Raw genomic sequence first — 16,913 nt, forward strand, 5'->3', positions numbered from 1 at the left:
CTTTTTATTTTAATTTGCTTGGAATAAAAACCGGTGTCTTCACCTATCACACCAGTGACCCCAGTATCCCCCCCACACTGTTCCCAGTCACCCCGGTACTGCCCATAACAGTCCCAGACACCCCATTGCCTGGAAGGTCCCCGTTACCTCAGTATCCCCACACCACTCCCAGCGACCCCAGTACCCCCCCACTGCTTCCAGCGCCCACCCCCAACCAGCAGCACACTCAGCCCCAGCACTGTCACCCCTGCAGTCTGACACACTCCATTTGGGTTCATACTGGGACACTAGGCTTACTGGGAGCAGTGTGGAGCTGCACCGGGGCCATCAGAACTCTGGGGTGACTACTGGCATCATAGGGACCCCCTGCTTGGGTAGGTACTGGGGTCACTGGGAGCACTGCGGACGTACCGGAGTGACTGGGAACTCCCCTTGTGTGGGTAATGGGGTGACTGGGACCATTATGGACTGTACTGGGATTACTGGTAGCAGCGTAGGGGGAGCACTGGAGTCACTGAGATTCTGGTGTGACTTCGTGGTGTCCTGGGGACCCCCTGCTTGGGTGACTGGGACCGTTATGAGCCGTCCTGGGATGGATGTGGTGCCTCAGGGCAGTGTGGTGGTTCTGGGGGTGACTGGACTGTTATGGGCAGTACTGGGGTCACTGGGAGAAGTGTGGGGGCAGCACTGGTGTGACAGGGAGTAGTGTGGGCGTGGTAGTGGGATCACCGGCAGAAGTGTGGGGACACTGGGGTCACTGGGGGCGGTACGAGCAGCACCGGTGTGACCGGGAGCAGCGCGGGGACAGCACCATTCCAACTGTACCCCCTTCTCCCATCTGCCCTCCTCTCCCGCATCACCCCCCACCCCTTCCCCGCCCAGGAGGCGGCTCCGTGCGGGGCGGGAGGGGGTCACGGTCCCCCGCCCGGTCCCTCCCAGTCCCTCCCTCCGTCCCCGCGGCCCATCCTCCGCCGGCGGGGCGGGCCGGTCCGGGCGGTGTGTCGGGCCGGTCCGGGCGGTCTGTCCCGGGGTCTGTCCCGGGGTCTGTCCCGCGGTCCGTGCCGGGCCATGGCGGAGCCCCCGCGGGGTGCGGGGCCGGCGCTGGCGCTGCGGGCTCGGCTCAGCTTCGCGTGCGGGCACTTCCTGAACGACTCGTGCTCCGCGCTGTGGTTCACCTACCTGCTGCCCTTCCTGCACGCCGTGCTGGGCTACGGGCACGGCGCGGCCGGGGCGCTGCTGCTGGCCGGCCAGGCGGCCGACGGGTTCTGCACGCCCCTGCTCGGCTTCGAGGCCGACCGGGCCCGCGGCTGCGGCCGCTGCGGGAGGAGGAAGGGCTGGCACCTGGCCGGTGGGTGCGGGGCACGGCGGGGGACGGGGGGGATGTGGCCCCTGGAGGGTGCAGAGCACGGGGCGGGGGGCTGAAGGGAGCAGAGCGGGCTCTGGCGGACGGGGGTGGCCCCGGGAGGATCGCTCTAAGGGGATAGGGGTGAGCCGGGAAGCCTTTCCGGGCTGTCCAGTTTGGGGGACGTCCAGCAGAGCCTCTCCGGGGTGGTCTGAGTGGAGGTGTCCCAGAGGGATCTGTCTAGGATGCTCTGAAGTGGAAAGGGATGGCCCCAGGGAAGTGTTTCTGGGGTGCCCTGGGTGGAGATGGGTGGCCCTTGGGGGAGTGTTTTGGGGTGTGTTTGTTGGGGGACATCCAGGGGAGCCTTTCTGGGATTCCCCACGTGGAGAGTGGGGTGCCCGGGGTGGAGAGAGGAGACCCTCGGGGGGCCTTTGCTGGGGTGCCTTGAGTGGGGGAGGCTCTACTGAGGTGCCCTGGGTGGAAAGGGGTGGCCCTGGGGAGCCTTTCTAGGGTGTCTGGATTGAGGGACATGCAGGGGAGCCTTTCTGGGATGCTCTAAGTGGAAAGGAATGCCTCCAGGAGAACCTTTCCTGGGGTGTCCAGGGTGGATGGGGTGACCTGGGAAGCCTTTCTAGCGTGTCTGTGTTGGGGGACATCCAGGAGAGTGTTTCTGGGATGCTCTGAGTGGAAGGGAATGGCCCCAGGGGAGCCTTTTTGGGGTGCCCTGGGCAAGTGGACTGAGGGTAGCTATCCAAGGTGCCCTGGCTGGAGATGGGGGGCTCCAGAGGTGCCTTTCTGAGGTGTCTGAGATGGGGGACATGCTCTAAGTGGAGAGGGATGGCCCCGGGACAGCTTTCTGGGGTGCCCTGGGTGGAGATGTGTGGCCCAGGGTGCATGTTTTGGGGTGTGTTTGTTGGGAGACAGCCAGGGGAGCCTTTCTCGGATCCTCTGAGTGGAGAGGAATGGCCCAGAGGGAGTCTTTCTGGGGGGCTCTGAGTGAAGAGGGATGACCCTAGGGTGCTCTGTGGTGGAGGACACCCAAGGGAGCCTTTCTGAGATGGGGTGAGAGTCATGTGCTCAGCCCTCAGAGCAAAACCAGGCCTGGCAGTAAAACCTGGGCTCGCCCAGGAGCCCCAGGTGTTTCCTGGACAGCTCTCTGTGTACCCAGGGATAGCTCTGGGGGCCCTGGGCTGTGCTGGGTGGGCACCCCCTGGGCTGGCAGTGGGGGTCCAGCCCGTGGGAGGCACAGGAGGCACCAGCTCACAGGAATCACTGATGGGGGTCTTGGCTCGCCTTGTGCCCTGGGGTCAAAAAATGCAGCGGAGTGCAGGGGCTGGTGGGGACCCATGTGTTAGGGATCCTCTTTGAGGGGACAGCGTGGCCTGGAGGGGTGTCCTTGGTCCCTCTCTTAGGGGGCAGGGTGGCCTGGAGGGGGGTCTTTGGTGCTGTGAGGGGTGCAGGAGCCTGAGGACAGGGCAGTTGGTGGTCGTGCTCAGTAACACAGGGCACTCACTACCCGAGCAGAGGGAGGACGGTTGCAGTGTGGGTCCTCTTATCTTGATCCCAAATTTATCTTGACCAACCGCTTTGTGCAACCCAACGGGCAGCTTGATAAGGCGGCCGAGCTCCCTGGAGTTCGCCTGGGGAGTCAGGGAGGGTGTTGGGGGAGCGGCTTCGCCCCTGCCCCGATGTAAGCCAGATCTGCGCCCCAGATTAAGGGAAGTGGCCGGAGCTGTGCCCCCAACCCCCTCCAGCTGGCTGCTGCCCAGCGCGCACGGAGGGGAAGTTCAGACTCAGGCTTTGCAGGGAGGCTGTGGCCGCCCCCAGCACCCTAATCCTGGGAGCAAAGCACCCTGCTCAGCGCAGGGCAGGCTGGAGCAGGGATGGAAGCTGAAAGCAGGGAGGGAGGCTGGAGCAGGGACCGAGCTGTTTCCTAGACCAGAGCGTGGGTTATTCCCGAGGTGGGAGCTCCATCCGCCTCCTCCGCCCGCGGGGTGAGCGGCGGTGCCGGCAAAACCGCCGGGACCGCGCGGCTCCCTCGGTCACCCTGCGGCGGGGGATGCTGTGTGGGAGCGGGGGTGTCTCGTCCGGTGGCAAACCCGTGCTGAGATCAGAGGAAGCGTTGTGAAACCACAGCCTCGGGGCGGAGGAGACACCACGAGTTGCTATCAGTGGCATCTCCCCGCCGCGGGGTGTCCCCGCCGGCGGTCCCTGCCTGCTCTGTTGTGGGGTCCAGCTTCCTGCCGCAGGTGCCCCTGCCTGGCATTCCCGTGATCCTGCCCCGCGGGGCTGCAGATGAGAGCCCAGCACTCTGCCTGCATTCAGGGATGGGCAGGGTGGGCTCTGCAAGTCCGAGGGGGCCACAAAGAGGAGGGGGTGACGCTCCTGTGCGCGTGTGATGGTGGCAGTGGCTCGGGGGTGGGTACAGGGGCAGCCGTGGAAGCTGCAGCAGCTGAGGGACCCCCAGCTCCTGTCCCAGTGCTCCCCTGGGATCGAGGGAATGGTCTGCACAGCCCTTGAGGGGCTGCAGAGCCTGACCCTGCAGGGCCCTGGAAATCCCATGGCCCAGCTGAGCTCGGTTCAAACCAACAGCCCCATCCAAGGGCTGGGCTGGTTTGAATCTCCTTGCACCTTCCTGTGCCTGTGGCTTGTGTGGGGCAGAGGCACCACGTGTGCCCGAGCCCCCCACCCTTTGGGAGCTCCTGGGGCACCAGAGCTGGCTGTGAGCACCCAGCTGCCCCTCTGAGCCTGGCTGGGGTGGATAGGGCTGGGCTGGGATTGTCACTGCTGCCCCTGGCTCAGGGAGAACCGCTTTGCCCCGGCCCTGCATTGTCCTGTGGGAGTGAGGAGGAGGAACTGCCCTTCACGGGTGAGAACAACAGGCACCACTCGTGAGAAAGAGGAGGGTCTCGCAAAGTCCCTTGGAGAGGGGACCTTGGGGACCTGGCAAAGCGGCTGCAGGTTCCCCTCAGCTGTAGGAACAGGTTGCCATGGCCCTTCAAGAGCACCCAGTGTGGCCAGGGACACAGGGGACAGGGCATGGGGCTGGCTCTGCACTGGGGTCTGGGGGGGTCATGGAGCCACTTGGCAGACCAGCTCCATACCTTTGGGGAGGGGAGGGAGAGGCCAGGCCGCCTGCCTGCCCCACGCAGGGTCCCCACGCAGTGTCCCCACACAGAGTCTCCACAGGCAGCGTCCCCACGCAGCGTCCCACGCTGTCCTGCTGCAGCAGCAGGAGGAGCCTGGCTCTGCTGTCCCTGACTCAGCAGGGTTTTCCCATGGCTCAGGGTTTTCCCATGGCTCAGAGCCCCCCGTGGCTCAGCATCACCCATCACACTGTGGGTGACATCAGTGAGTGTGGCTGCCTGTGCCAGCCCCAGGGCAGAGGGGACATGGGGACAGCCCGTGGGACACCCTGAGCCCTCCTGGCCCTCGGGAGCCGTATCACCACGGGCAGGCAGCAGGGAGGGGTGTCCCTGGGCTGGTTATCTGCATCTGGGGACACTGTGGGTGTGACAGTGAGGGGCTGTCCTGAGGGGACAGAGCGGTGCCAGGTGCTGCTGTGCTGGGGAGGGACCTGGACTGGGGAGTGACTGTCCATGCTGGGTGAGACAGGGAAAACATTCCCTGTGCAGGATTGAGGGGGTTTCTGGGGCTCCACGTGTGTCACCTGGCTGGGAAAAGGGGCCCACCTCCCTTCCCAGCTCTGGGGTGGAACCTGTCCTGGGGAGGAACAGCGTCACTCTGGCCATGTCTGAGCCACTGGATGTGCAGCCTCTCACTGCTCCACTCTCTCCTCAGGCACCACCTGCGTCCTCGTGTCCTTCCCCTTCGTGTTCAGCCCCTGCCTGGCCTGCAGGGAGGGCACTCCACAGTGGGCAGCCTTCATCTACTACCTCCCCTTCATCGTCATCTTCCAGTTTGGCTGGGCAGCCACGCAGGTGTCCCACCTGGCCCTCATCCCCGAGCTGGTGAGCAGTGACCATGAGAAGGTGGAGCTCACGGCTTTCAGGTGAGCACAAACACACCTGGGGGTCCCCTGGGTGCGGGGGAGCTGCCCTGCCCACCCCAGGTCCCATTGCTGTGTGACAGGAGGTCCCTGGGTGCTGTGGCACATCAGAGGCCTCGGCATGGCAGGACCAGGGCTGGGCCACGTGGGGGTCCTGGGGGATGTGCCAGGGGACACTGGTGTCCTGGGTTGGTGGCTCAAACCCTTTGGTGCCAGGAGGGTTGTTGATGCCGGGGATGTTGGTGACACGGCCCGTGGGACACTTCTTTGGGACTGGTGCCCACAGGGCAGGGACTGTGCCCCCCTGAATGCCCCTGGGGAGAGCTGGGCATGACCCAGAGATGGGATGTCCCCAGGGATAGGTGAGCAGTGCTCCCTGCGTGGAACCACTCCTCAGGCAGGATCGGGATGTGGGATGGGCTGTTTGTCCCACAGGGTGAGCAGGAGGTTGTGGGGCAGCACTGGGATAACCCCGGGGTCCAGCTCTGGGGGCACTAGGTCAGGCAGCTCGTGACATCCTCAGGGGGCTGTGGCTGGAAGGTGACAGGCTGACCCAGAGGGATCTTGGTTTCCTCCCAGTTGTGCCCCGAGGGTTGGACTGGGCGTGCTGGGAGTGGCACCAGTAAGGCTGGGCAGGTGCTTCATGCCCTTGGAGGTGTCACCTCAGCCACAGCACCACAGTGCAGAGGCTGTAGCACAGCAATGGGCTGAGATGTCCCACTGTGCTGGCCCCGTGCTTGTCCCTCCACATCCCCCTGAGGTTCCCTTCCCCCTCAGGTATGCCTTCACCGTCATGGCCAACATCACTGTGTACGGCCTGACCTGGCTCCTGCTCAACTTCCAGACCGACCAGCCTGACCACATGGAGCACCTGGGCCCCCAGGACGTCCCTGTGTTCCGGGTGAGTGGCAGGGCACAGTCCCTGGGCTTCCCTCTTCCCGTTGCTCAGATGGGGAGGTGAGAGGGCAGTGCCCTCACCTCCCTGACTACACTGGGCAAGGGCCACGCTGAGCCCTCCCTGGGGTTTTGGGAGCCCCTCCTTACCCTCCAGACTGCTGGGGGGCTGATAATGGGCTGCCCCTCCCCGCTGTGCTCACCCCCTCTGCCTCACCAGAACCTGGCCCTCATCGTGGTGGGGATGGGGGCCGTGTCCTCCCTCATCTTCCACCTGGGCACCAAGGAGAAGCCGAACCCGCCGGCTGTGCTGCCCGACCTGGACGAGACCACCCCCCTGATGCACAAGGAGCCCCTGAGGAGCCCGCTGATGCTCTGGAAGGACTGGCTGCTGGAGCCCTCCTTCTACCAGGTACGGCTGGGCAGGGCTCACCTGGCCCAGGGGCTCCTGCCTGGGCACCGTGGATGTGCCCAGGGGCGAGTGAGGGGGGAAGAGAGGGGCTGTGCTGGGCTGTGCCCTTCTGGGGGGGCACAGTGCTGTGACAGCAGGGCAGGAAGGTGCCTCCCCACAGGGCTGCCCTGTCCCTGTCCCCTCACAGGTGGCAGTGCTCTACATGGCCACCCGCCTCATCGTCAACCTGTCCCAGACCTACATCGCCATGTACTTGACCAACTCGCTGCTGCTCTCCAAGGTGGGCACAGGGCAGGTCCAGGGGTGCGTGGGCAGGGTCCTGGTGCCCAGAGATCATCTCCTCCCTGTCCCTTGCAGAAGTACATCGCCACCATCCCCCTGGTCATGTACGTCAGTGGGTTCCTCTCCTCCTTCCTCATGAAGCCTGTGAACAAGTGGATTGGTCGGAATGTGAGTCTGGGGGCACTGGAGAGGCTGCAGTTAGACCCCAGGAGGGGCCAGATTGTGGCTGTGGGCAGAGCACCTGGCACATCTGAGCTGGAGAGCAGGGACCCCTCCTGTACCCTCTGCCAGTAACCCCCACTGCACTGTGGGTCCCACTGGGGCTGGGGGTGGTGGGCAGATGTGGGGATGAGAGCCTGTCCTGCACATCCTGGGGCTGGGGAAGGCGATGCTGGTCCAGAGCCACCCTGTGTTGTGCAGCCCTGACCAGGCTGGAGAGCCCTGTGGTGCCTGAGATGGGCAGAGGGGGGGTCTGGCTGCACTGCCTTGGGTGGGCACAGGGTCTGCAGTGCCAGCAGTGTGTCCCCTCCATGCTGTTGGGTGCCAGTGAAGTGTCCCCTGCCCTCATGGACACCCTGCCCACAGCTCTCCCCAGGGCTCAGCTCTCTGGCTGCAGAACAGCCCAGACTATGGCAGGGTAATGCTCTTGGGGGCTCCTCGTTTAAATCCAGCTGGGACAGAGCCAGGGGCTGTCCCTCGTGGGTCCTGGGTAGTCCTGGCCCCTCTGCCCTCTCTGCTTGCCCCTGGTGCCGAGCTGGTGTCTGAACTCCCCCTTCTCCCTCTGCCCCTCCCTGTCCCAGCTGACCTACTTCGCGGGCATCCTGGTGGTCCTGGCCTTCGCCTCCTGGGTGGCCCTGGCCAGCCCCGTGGGGGCTGAGATCTACGGAGCGGCCGTGCTGCTGGGGGCTGGCTCTGCCACCATCCTGGTCACCTCCCTGTCCATGACCGCGGATCTCATCGGCACCAACACGGTAGGGCCGCTCCTGCCGGGGCGGGACCGGGGATGGCAGCAGTGAGCCTGTGCCTGGGCTGTGCTGCAGTGTGGGCTCTGCCCGTCAGAGGGCACAAGGCTCTGCCTGCTGGGGTTGTGTGGCTCGGCTCTCAGCTCAGCTCAGCTCAGCAGGGCAGCTGATGAGGTTCCCTCTCGTCCTGCAGCACAGCAGCGCGTTTGTCTACGGCGCCATGAGCTTCACGGACAAGATGGCCAATGGCCTGGCTGTGATGCTGATCCAGAACCTGCACCCCTGCCCGTGAGTGTCTCTGCAGGGCCAGGACCCCCCCCATCGCCTGGGGGCCAGGAGCAAACATCCCAAGGGCTGGAGCAACGGGCACGGGTGGGAACCAGCTCGGATTTTTAGAATCACAGGATGGTTTGGCTTGGAAGGAATCTTAGAACTCATCTCGTTCCACCGCCTGCCACGGGCAGGGACACCTTCCACCAGCCCAGGTTGTTCCAAGCCCCGTCCAACCTGGCCTTGCACACTTCCAGGGATCCAGGGGCGGCCACAGCTGCTCTGGGCAACCTGTGCCAGGGCCTGCCCACCCTCACAGCCAGGAATTCCTTCCCAGTATCCCATCTAACCCTGTCCTTTGGCAGTGGGAAGCCATTCCCCCTTGTCCTGTCCCTCCAGACCCTTGCCAAAAGTCCCTCTCCAGCTCTCTTGGAGAGAGAATACCAGAAGTACCTGAAGGTCTAAGGTCTCCCCAGAGCCCTCAGTTCTCCAGTTCTGATTTGTTCTAAACCTTTTCTCACATTCCCTCCTGGCCCTGGACAAGAGCCCAAGCTGTGCTCTGGGGATCTCAGTGTCTGGGTTGGCACCTTCTCTCCTTTCCCTCACATCCCAGTGTGAGCCAGTCCCGACTCCCAGCCGTGTCCCTGCCTGTTCCCACAGGACTGAGCTGTGCTGCGCCGCCTGCGTTGGCTTCTACCGCTGGGTGATGGTGCTGGTGACTGGCGGCATCGCCGTGGCCGCCGTGGCCACGCTCTGCTGCATCATGGTGTGGCCCATCCGCGTCCGCTACCGTGAGTGGGGCCGGGGGCTCGGGGGGCACGCGCAGGGCTGGGGGCACGGGGAGCCCCCGTGGCCAGTGCCAGCCTGGGCTAACGCCCAAGTGTCTTTGCAGATGGCCCCAGCTGTGATCACCCTGTTGGGACCGGGCTGGCTGCGGCCACGCTCGCAGGGGGACCCTCCTGGTAGGACGTGGGGAAGGGGCACTGTCCCGCTTCTGCTGCTGCCCCAGAGCCGGGGCTGTGTCTGCCTGCTGTGCCCTCCTGGGGGCAGAGCCTCCAGCCCGGCAGGACCCCCTGCCCAGCCCAGCCGCGGCCACACTGGAGCCCGGAGGGGCGGTGGGAGCAGCTCTGTGTGCTGGTAGCAAATGTGGGAGACATTTGGGAACACATGTGGGGCTGGGGCGGCCTCTGCCAGGCCAGGGACCCCAGCACCAGTGCTGCTGCCAGCTCGTTGCCAGTGCCTCGCTCTGGGGTGGGGGGACAGGACGGACCCCTTGTGCTGCTTGGGGATGTGCCAGGTGAGGCCCCTGGTGTCAGGAGAGTTCAGGGGCCAGGCCAGCATGTGCTGCCGTGGCTCCTGACCCGTCCCTTCCTCCTGCCCCTGCAGGTGCTGTCCGGCTGTGGGGGATGAGCAGACCTGGGACCCCCGACAGCAGAACTGAGAGCACTGAGGGAGGGGGCCAGAGCGGCACCATCAACTGAGCCGTGGGGCCACGTCCTCGGCCACCGTGTCCTCAGGGCCGTGTCCTCGGCCACCACATCCTCGGCCACCGCGGTGCCACACTCCGAGTCGGGAAGATCCCCCCGGCTGGGGGACACCAGGCTCTGGGGAGGGGAGGGACCGACCCCCGCCCTGTCTCCTTGCACTGGACTCGTGTCCCCACAGCCTGTCCCCCCGGGCCGATGAAGGATGTCCCCGGTGAGGGTGTCACCGGTGCGGGACATCACCGGCCACCCGCACACCCAACTCTGAAGGGCCCGGGCTGGGCTGGGGCAGCCCCAGCTCGGGAAGGGGGGGGCCAGCCCGAGGTTTTAACCTGCTTTTGTAAGGTCAGTACGTACAAACCGCACTTTATAAAGGAGGAGGAAAAGGAGAGGAAAACTCAACAACAGCAGCGCCGGCAGCCCTGGGCTGGGGGTGGGCTCGGCCCTGGGCTGGGGGTGGGCTCGGCTCTGGGCTGGGGTGGGCTCGGCCCTGGGCTGGGGGTGGGCTCGGCTCTTGGCTGGGGTGGTCTCGGCCCTGGGCTGGGGTGGGGCAGGAGCGGGTTTGGGGTTCGGGGGGTTCCCCAGCGCTGGCCCCGCGGGAAGGGGCTGCGGGGGGTGCAAAATGGCCGCCCTCACCAAACATGGCGGCGCGCCCGCACACAAAATGGCGGCGGCGGAGCGGCGCTGGAGACATACGATTGGCTGCTGGGTCGCTGTCCCGCCCCCCGGGGCGGAGCAACCAATGAAGGCGGACCTTGGGGCGGCGGGGGCGGGGCGTGCGTGTGGCGAGACACGCGAGTGTGTGCGCGTGCGCGCGTGTGCACATGTGTGTGCACATGTATGTTTGTGCGTGGTGTGTTCACATGTATGTTTGTGTGTGTCTGTGTGTGTGTGTGTGCCAGTACATGTGGGTGTATGTGTGTGCATGTGCTCCCGTGTGTGTCCGTGTGCCAGTACATGCGTGTGTATGTGCATGTGTGTGTGCCCATACACGTGTTCACGTGCCCACACGTGTGTGCAGGCATGTGCTGTGTGTGCACACTGCAAGAAGGGGGAGAGAGAGGGGGCCGTGCACAGACCCGTGGGATGGTTTGGGTTGTTCCACCCCCTGCCACGGGCAGGGACACCTTCCACCAGCCCAGGGTGCTCCAAGCCCCGTCCAACCTGGCCTTGGACACTTCCAGGGATCCAGGGGCAGCCACAGCTTCTCTGGGCAAACCTGTGCCAGGGCCTGCCCACCCTCACAGCCAACAATTCCATCACAATATCCCATCCAACCCTGCCCTCTGGCACTGGGAAGCCATTCCCTGTGTCCTGTCCCTCCATCCCTTGTCCCCAGTCCCTCTCCAGCTCTCCTAGAGCCCCTTTAGGCCCTGCAAGGGGCTCTCAGGTCTCCCCAGAGTGTTCCCTTCTCCAGGTGAACTCCCCCAGCTCTCCCAGCCTGGCTCCAGAGGTCCACACAGGTCCCCGTGCTGGGTGGACACCCCAGGGTGGGTCTGTCATGGAGTCACTGCCCAGAAGGACAGGGGGGGGGTGCTGTGTAGGGGGGTCGGTGTGTGCTCACCAGGACACGGTGTGGGTGTGAGTGGAGGGGGAGCAATTTGGGGAGGGGGCTGGGGGGGTGTGACAGGGTGTGCAGCCCCCCGGCCACGCTGTCACCTGCATCGGGCTGTCCCTGGTTTATGGTTTACGGCTGTTCCCGCAGGCGCCCGATTGTGGGAAGGGCGTTTCCAGCCCGGTCCAGAGAGCAGCGGCTGAGCCGGGCTGGGGCCCGTGGCCTTGGCACCTGCCCCAGTGCCCGAGGGGGTGACGGCCCGGCTCCGCATGGCCGGGGTGAGGGGCTGACCTGCCCCTCAGCACAGCCTGGGGCTGGGGGGGTCAGGGAGCGAGCTCCGGCCTGGCAATGCTGGGGAGTGCCACAGCATCGTGGGGCGTCCGTGGAATGGCAGAACGCCGTGGGACTGCAGGCTGTGCCGCTCCGGCTGTCAGCACTACCTGGGAGGGGGACGCATTTGCAGCTCGTTCTGGGGGCAGCTGAGACCCTCCCTACGCACACCCTGCCCCGAGGGCTGGGTCAGAGGTGCCTGCGGAGCTGCCACCCCACTCAGGGCAGTGCAGGGGACAGACAGGGGACAGGGAACAACCAGGGGACACCGAACAGAGGGGACACGGGGATACCGGGGGACACCGGACAGCTTGTGGAGATGGGACAACCAGCCCTGGGGATGCTCCCACCCCCTCCCCGGCCAAAGTCCTGCCCAGTGCCCCTTCCCACCGCCCCGGCTGCCCGTGGGGGTCTCACCCGCTGCCAGGGGGGTCCCGTGCACGACCCCTCGGTGCGCGGGGGCAGCGGGCAGGGTGGTGGGGCAAGTCCCGCAGCCCCCCCGGGAGCCGGGCTGGGGGTCACGCCACTCAACCCCGCGGTGCCCCGGGCTGGGGCTGCCCCGGCCGCTCCCTCCCAACCTGCCGCGGCCGCCCGGCCCCGCCCGCTGCCCTTCCTCGGGAGGAGGAGGAGGAGGAGGAGGAAAAGGAGGAGAAGGAGGTGGCAGCGGCCGCGGAGCAGGAACGGAGCTGGAAGGAGCGGGAGCGGGACAGCCCCGACGGGACGGGACGGGGCGGGACGGGGGTCCCGGTAGCGCCCACCGGCAGGTACCGAGCGGGGCGGGCACGGGGTGCCCGGGACGGGGCTCTGCGGCCGCGCGCGGGTCCGGGACCGGAGCCGCCTCCTCGTCCCCTCCGGAGCCAGCCCGGCCACACATCCCCCGCACCCAGCACCGGCCGTGGCCCAGGGCCGGCACCCCCCGCGCCGAGGGTCACAAACCCCCGGCACCTCCGGCTCCAGGTGTCACGACCCCCAGCAGCGCCCACTCCGGGGGTCACCAGCCCCATCTCACGCGGTCCCCGCTGCCCACGGGGGTCGCAGCCCGCACATGCCACCGTGGGGCGGGCCAGGGGCTCATGCCGGGTGGGCTCTGCCGTCGCGGTCCCAGCAGGGCCTGAGCCCCGTCCCCGTGTCCTCTCCGGCGGAGGGACAAGCTGGTGACACTGAGAGCTGCCGCGCTGCAGAGACAGACCGTGCCCACAACCTGCCCCCTCTCCGCCAGCCGTCGGGCCCGTCCCTCATGCCGGGGAAGCTGAGGCGCAGCGCCCGCGGGGTGCTGGGGGAGAAGCAGTGGCAGAGCCTGGAGGAGACGGGAAGCGCCCGGCTGGGGCAGCCCAAGCTCGCCAGGTGGGTGCTGCACCTCACAGGGTGTACCTGCACCTCACAGGGTGTACCTGCACCCCAGCCCCACCTCCCGCGCCCCCGCCGTCACCCCCACCTGCTGCTCTCTTCCAGATCCAGGACTTATGACCCCTCCTGCAAGGACACAGAGCAGTCGGCCACAGGCGGGCAGGGACCCCCATCGCCCTCGGTGAGTCTCGGGGTGCCGGCGCCGAGGAGGGGGACCCCCAACTCCGACCCCAGTGCCGTGGTCCCGGCCCGATGTTCTCTGAGGGCGGGGGTCGAGGGAGAGGGTAGAGGTGGTGACAGAGCAGGGGGGCTCTGGGATGCCCCTGGGATGACCCCGAGCACTCCTTCATGCCGGCCCCCCACCCCGACCTCCCGCAGCTGAGCAAGCGGGACAGCAGCTACCGCCGGGCCTTCGGGGAGCTCGCCGAGAGGGACGCGCTGCTGGGCTGCTTCTCGTGCGCCTGGCAGAGAGAGGTGCCCTACCACGGCCGCCTCTACGTGTCCTCCCGACACATCTTCTTCCACTCCAGCCTCCTGCTCAAGGACATCAAGGTGGGCTGGGGTTGGGTGCGGGGCTGTGGCGGGGCCACGGGTGGCAGAGGGGGACATGGTGACACTGGTGACACTGGTGACACTGCCTGTCCCCTCCGGCCCAGGCCGTGATCCCCGTCGCGTCCGTCTCAGCCCTCAAAAAGACCAACACGGCGCTGCTGGTTCCCAACGCGCTCAGCATCCGCACGGCCCAGGGGGAGAAGGTGAGAGCGGACGCGGTGCTGGGGGGCGGCTCCGCCCGGGGCTGTTTGGGGTGTCCCGGTCCCCGGGGGCCCGGGGCTGTGACCGAGGGAGCAGCTCCAGTGCAAAGCCCCTTCCCCCTCCCCGGCAGTTCCTCTTCGTGTCGCTGCGCCAGCGAGAGGCCACTTACCAGCTCCTGAGATCGGTCTGCAAACAGCTGCAGGTACGCGGGGGCTGGATGGGGGGGAGCTCCATCCATCCACTGCAGGGCACCTCTCTTCGTCTCTCCTTGTCCAGGACAGCGGCCGGAGCCCTCGGGACTCGGTGAGCAACGAGGGAACCCTTGGCAAATCTCTGGTAAGGCCGGGGAATGGCGAGCCTGCATCCAGGGGGACGCAGCAGAGGGAGGGGTGGTCCTAGTCCCAGCCCCCTGGCTGGGGTGGGCTGGGTGCAGTGGCCCCTGGGAAGGCTTCTGGCGGCAAGTGTGGAGTGGAAAAGCCTCAGCCCAGGGCAGTGCAGACCCCAGGAGCCCCAGAGCTCTGTCCTCATGAGTGTCATCGGGTCCTGCCCATGTCCCCGTGGCCGTGGGATGGGTGCCTTGGGGACACACATCATGTCTGGGGCTTGTCCTCCTCCAGAACTCGAGCCAGTCGGACCCGGAGCAGAGCACCCCGGAGCCCAACAGCCTCCACGAGTCCCTGGGTGAGCGGCCACCCTGGTGCACCCCCTGCATGCTCACAGCCCTGCTTGTGTCCTCATCCCTGTCCCTGTCCCTGTCCCTGCCCTGCTGGCAGCTCTGGGCTCTGCTCCCCCTCCCCGCACACACATGGTCTGGGGGGAACCACGCAGCCCTCAGCCCCCTGACCAGCATCTCCCCCAGCACCAGGGAGGGCAGGATTAGCTCTCTGTGGCTCTGTGTGCCCCTGGGACCCCCAGTCCCTCTCCCTGGGGCACTCATGAATGTCTCCTGGTCACCCGCAGATGAACCAAGCCCGAGGCCAAGGGAAGCAGAGGAGGAGGATGACAAGGTGGCCCTGCTGACTCCCAGCAGCAGAGAACTGGTGCCCGTGGCAGGGACACGCAGCCTCTGGGGTGGGTGTGGGGCTCAGGGAGGGAGGTGCTGCAGGACTTCAGCTCTGGCAGAGCCCACCGTGGGGTCTCAGAGGTGCTGACACTGCCTTGTCCTGGCAGGGGGGCCCCACACCGCGCTCTGGGCCTGGGCTGTTGCACTCCGGTCCCGGATGAACCTCCAGCTGAGCCTTCTCAACATCGTCATCATCATCTACCTGCTGCTGTGAGTGCCCAGAACCCGCTCACACGCCTGGGGGCTTCAGGACACCCCCAGTCCTCGTCCCCCTTGGCATCCCCGGGTTCCCCTACTCCCTCCTCGGGCACCTGTCCCCAGGGCGAGGGCTCCACACAGGAGCCTGGCTGTGGCACTGCTTGAGCCCTGTGCCCCCCCCGGGTGACACTGGCTGTCCCCCAGCATGGTGGCCTTGCTGGTGTCCTCGGGGTACATCGGGCTGCGCATCATGGATCTGGAGCAGCAGTTGGCGTTCGTGGGGGCTCGGCCACGCCTCAGCCTGCCACAGCAGTGAGTCACCAGGGGTGGGGGGCCCCCTGTGCCCGGCAGAGACCTCCCCCCTCCTCACCCTGCCTCCCCCTGCCCAGGTACAAGACAACGTGAGGCCAGAGAGGAATCACCAGTGCCCCAGACAGGGGACACAGGGGCTGCCCCAATCCCGTCCTCTGCCTCTCGGGGGGCTCCATCACCAAGTGCCTTCCAGCCTCCCCTGGTGCCTGGGAAGCCCAGAGGGGGTGTGGGGCTCCATCTCGCTCCCCCCGTGTCTCCCACCCTGAGCAGCAGCAGGAGGGAACTCAGGGAGTCCCAGTGGGAACAAAGAGCAGCACATGGGGAGGGGTTGGGGGACATCCCACCCAGCCCTCCCTGCCCAGCAGGGGCAGGCAGAGGGGCCTGGGCCCAGGCAACGCAGGGGCAAAGAGAGCAAACTATTTTATTAATAAAAATTAATAAAACCTTTATTAATATTTATTATCTGCTGGGCCAGATGCCACAGGACAAGCACCAACCAGTCCCCAGAGTCCCCCTGCTCCCCAGAACGGGCCAGGACGCAGCAGGACCGGGGGCTTTGGCTGGTGGGGGGAGGCAGCTCCAGGTGCTGATGTCCTGGGGGGCCAGGGAGCAGCAGAAGACCCTGAGCAGCCCGCGGGTGCAGATGACAAGAGGGAACAGAGGGGAAGAGGGTGGTGCAGGCACAGCAGGGAAGCCTCAGGGCTCTTACCCTGCCCCAGGACAGGGCCCACCTGCCACAGGAAGGGGCTGCAGGAAATGCAGGGGTCCAGGTACATGGTGGGGACAGTGGGGTCCCACAGGCACTGGAGGTGTGAGCAGAGCTGGGGGGTACAGCAGGATCCACCCCAAGCCCTGGAGCTCGGTCCCATTTTGGGCTGGAAGGGGTCTTGGGGCTTCCACAGCCCACCAAGGTGGGGAAAGTGAGGCACTGCCAGCTCCTCGTCCATGCTGAGGGGCGTAAGGCAGGGCAGGGAGGGGGGGCTGTGCCCCTCCCTTTTCCCAGAAGCAGGAAAGCAAACAGGAGCAGGCAGCTGGGAGCAATAAACCTCAGGTGAGAGCTGTGCCGAGGAAGTTGGTACCTGCAGAGCCAGGGGCAGCTGTGGGAGGGACCCCAGCGGGCCCAGGGACTCGCTGCACCCCTCACCAGGGAGAATCAAAGTGGAGCCACAGAGCCCAGTCCCAATAAATTCACAACCTGTTTAATGCCAGTTCGATTGCTTTACATGGAAAAGTTACAGCACACTCCATGGTTTTTTTCCACCATTTGACACCTGGGATATGATGACGCCACGAGGCCACAGACTGTCACCAGCTCTGGGAGGACCCTGTGCCTGGGTCAGTGCTCACAGGTCACACCCCAACACACCACCTCAGCTCTGCCCTTTTCCCTGCTGAACCCTCAGCCAGTGACAGTGTCACAGTGTCACCTGCACACACACACACCCACACGGACACGGCAGGGAGCTCCCTCCTGCCCCCGCAGCTGGGAGCAGGGGGGGAGGCAGCTCTGGCAGCCAGGGCAGGGTGAGCAGCCTGTTCTCACCGTGCTCCGAGGGCACAGCATGGCCACAGAACAGCCCTGGCCTGGCAATCACCAGCCCTCGCTGCCAAGTGCAATGAGAGAAGCCAGCACGAGCCATCCTGCTCCCAAGGCAGAGAACAGCGAGGTGTGGAAGCAAGGCGTAGTTTGGGAAAGAGCC

At 66.0% G+C, this 16,913-nt stretch overlaps 2 protein-coding genes across 4 annotated transcripts; both read left to right on the forward strand.

The window, feature by feature from the left end:
- The first annotated feature begins 1,043 nt into the window (after nucleotides 1–1,043).
- Nucleotides 1,044–10,044, forward strand: MFSD12 (major facilitator superfamily domain containing 12). The gene is made up of 10 exons (XM_027908014.1): nucleotides 1,044–1,348; nucleotides 5,144–5,354; nucleotides 6,129–6,252; nucleotides 6,466–6,657; nucleotides 6,845–6,937; nucleotides 7,015–7,107; nucleotides 7,740–7,910; nucleotides 8,095–8,189; nucleotides 8,832–8,962; nucleotides 9,558–10,044. Exons 1-10 carry the CDS (start codon nucleotides 1,069–1,071, stop codon nucleotides 9,650–9,652), a joined length of 1,485 nt encoding a protein of 494 aa, XP_027763815.1. The 5' UTR covers nucleotides 1,044–1,068; the 3' UTR covers nucleotides 9,653–10,044.
- Nucleotides 10,045–12,761: 2,717 nt separating this feature from the next.
- On the forward strand, nucleotides 12,762–15,616 carry LOC114070553 (GRAM domain-containing protein 2A-like). 3 transcript variants are annotated; one of them, XM_027908017.1, is made up of 10 exons: nucleotides 12,762–12,884; nucleotides 12,993–13,068; nucleotides 13,266–13,439; nucleotides 13,544–13,642; nucleotides 13,771–13,842; nucleotides 13,917–13,976; nucleotides 14,258–14,321; nucleotides 14,601–14,715; nucleotides 14,811–14,913; nucleotides 15,106–15,616. In XM_027908017.1, exons 1-10 carry the CDS (start codon nucleotides 12,778–12,780, stop codon nucleotides 15,304–15,306), a joined length of 1,071 nt encoding a protein of 356 aa, XP_027763818.1. In that variant the 5' UTR covers nucleotides 12,762–12,777; the 3' UTR covers nucleotides 15,307–15,616. The 3 variants fall into 3 exon arrangements, with proteins under 3 accessions (XP_027763818.1, XP_027763819.1, XP_027763820.1); XM_027908018.1 differs by having other exon boundaries at nucleotides 14,601–14,711; XM_027908019.1 differs by lacking the exon at nucleotides 14,601–14,715.
- Nucleotides 15,617–16,913: the final 1,297 nt, after the last annotated feature.

This window comes from Empidonax traillii, unplaced genomic scaffold (assembly GCF_003031625.1).
Source record: "Empidonax traillii isolate 1590-97213 ecotype Southwest subspecies unplaced genomic scaffold, ASM303162v1 scaffold1602:size438507, whole genome shotgun sequence".
In the NCBI taxonomy this organism is placed as follows: domain Eukaryota; kingdom Metazoa; phylum Chordata; class Aves; order Passeriformes; family Tyrannidae; genus Empidonax; species Empidonax traillii.

Coding starts and splice junctions, on each gene's coding strand:
- MFSD12 (XM_027908014.1), top strand. CDS start 1,069: ATGGCGGAGCCCCCGCGGGGTGCGGGGCCGGCGCTGGCGCTGCGGGCT. Junction 7,911..8,094: donor ATCTCATCGGCACCAACACG/GTAGGGCCGCTC, acceptor CTCGTCCTGCAG/CACAGCAGCGCGTTTGTCTA. Junction 8,963..9,557: donor GCCCATCCGCGTCCGCTACC/GTGAGTGGGGCC, acceptor CTGCCCCTGCAG/GTGCTGTCCGGCTGTGGGGG.
- LOC114070553 (XM_027908017.1), top strand. CDS start 12,778: ATGCCGGGGAAGCTGAGGCGCAGCGCCCGCGGGGTGCTGGGGGAGAAG. Junction 13,843..13,916: donor CGGTCTGCAAACAGCTGCAG/GTACGCGGGGGC, acceptor CTCCTTGTCCAG/GACAGCGGCCGGAGCCCTCG. Junction 13,977..14,257: donor GAACCCTTGGCAAATCTCTG/GTAAGGCCGGGG, acceptor GTCCTCCTCCAG/AACTCGAGCCAGTCGGACCC.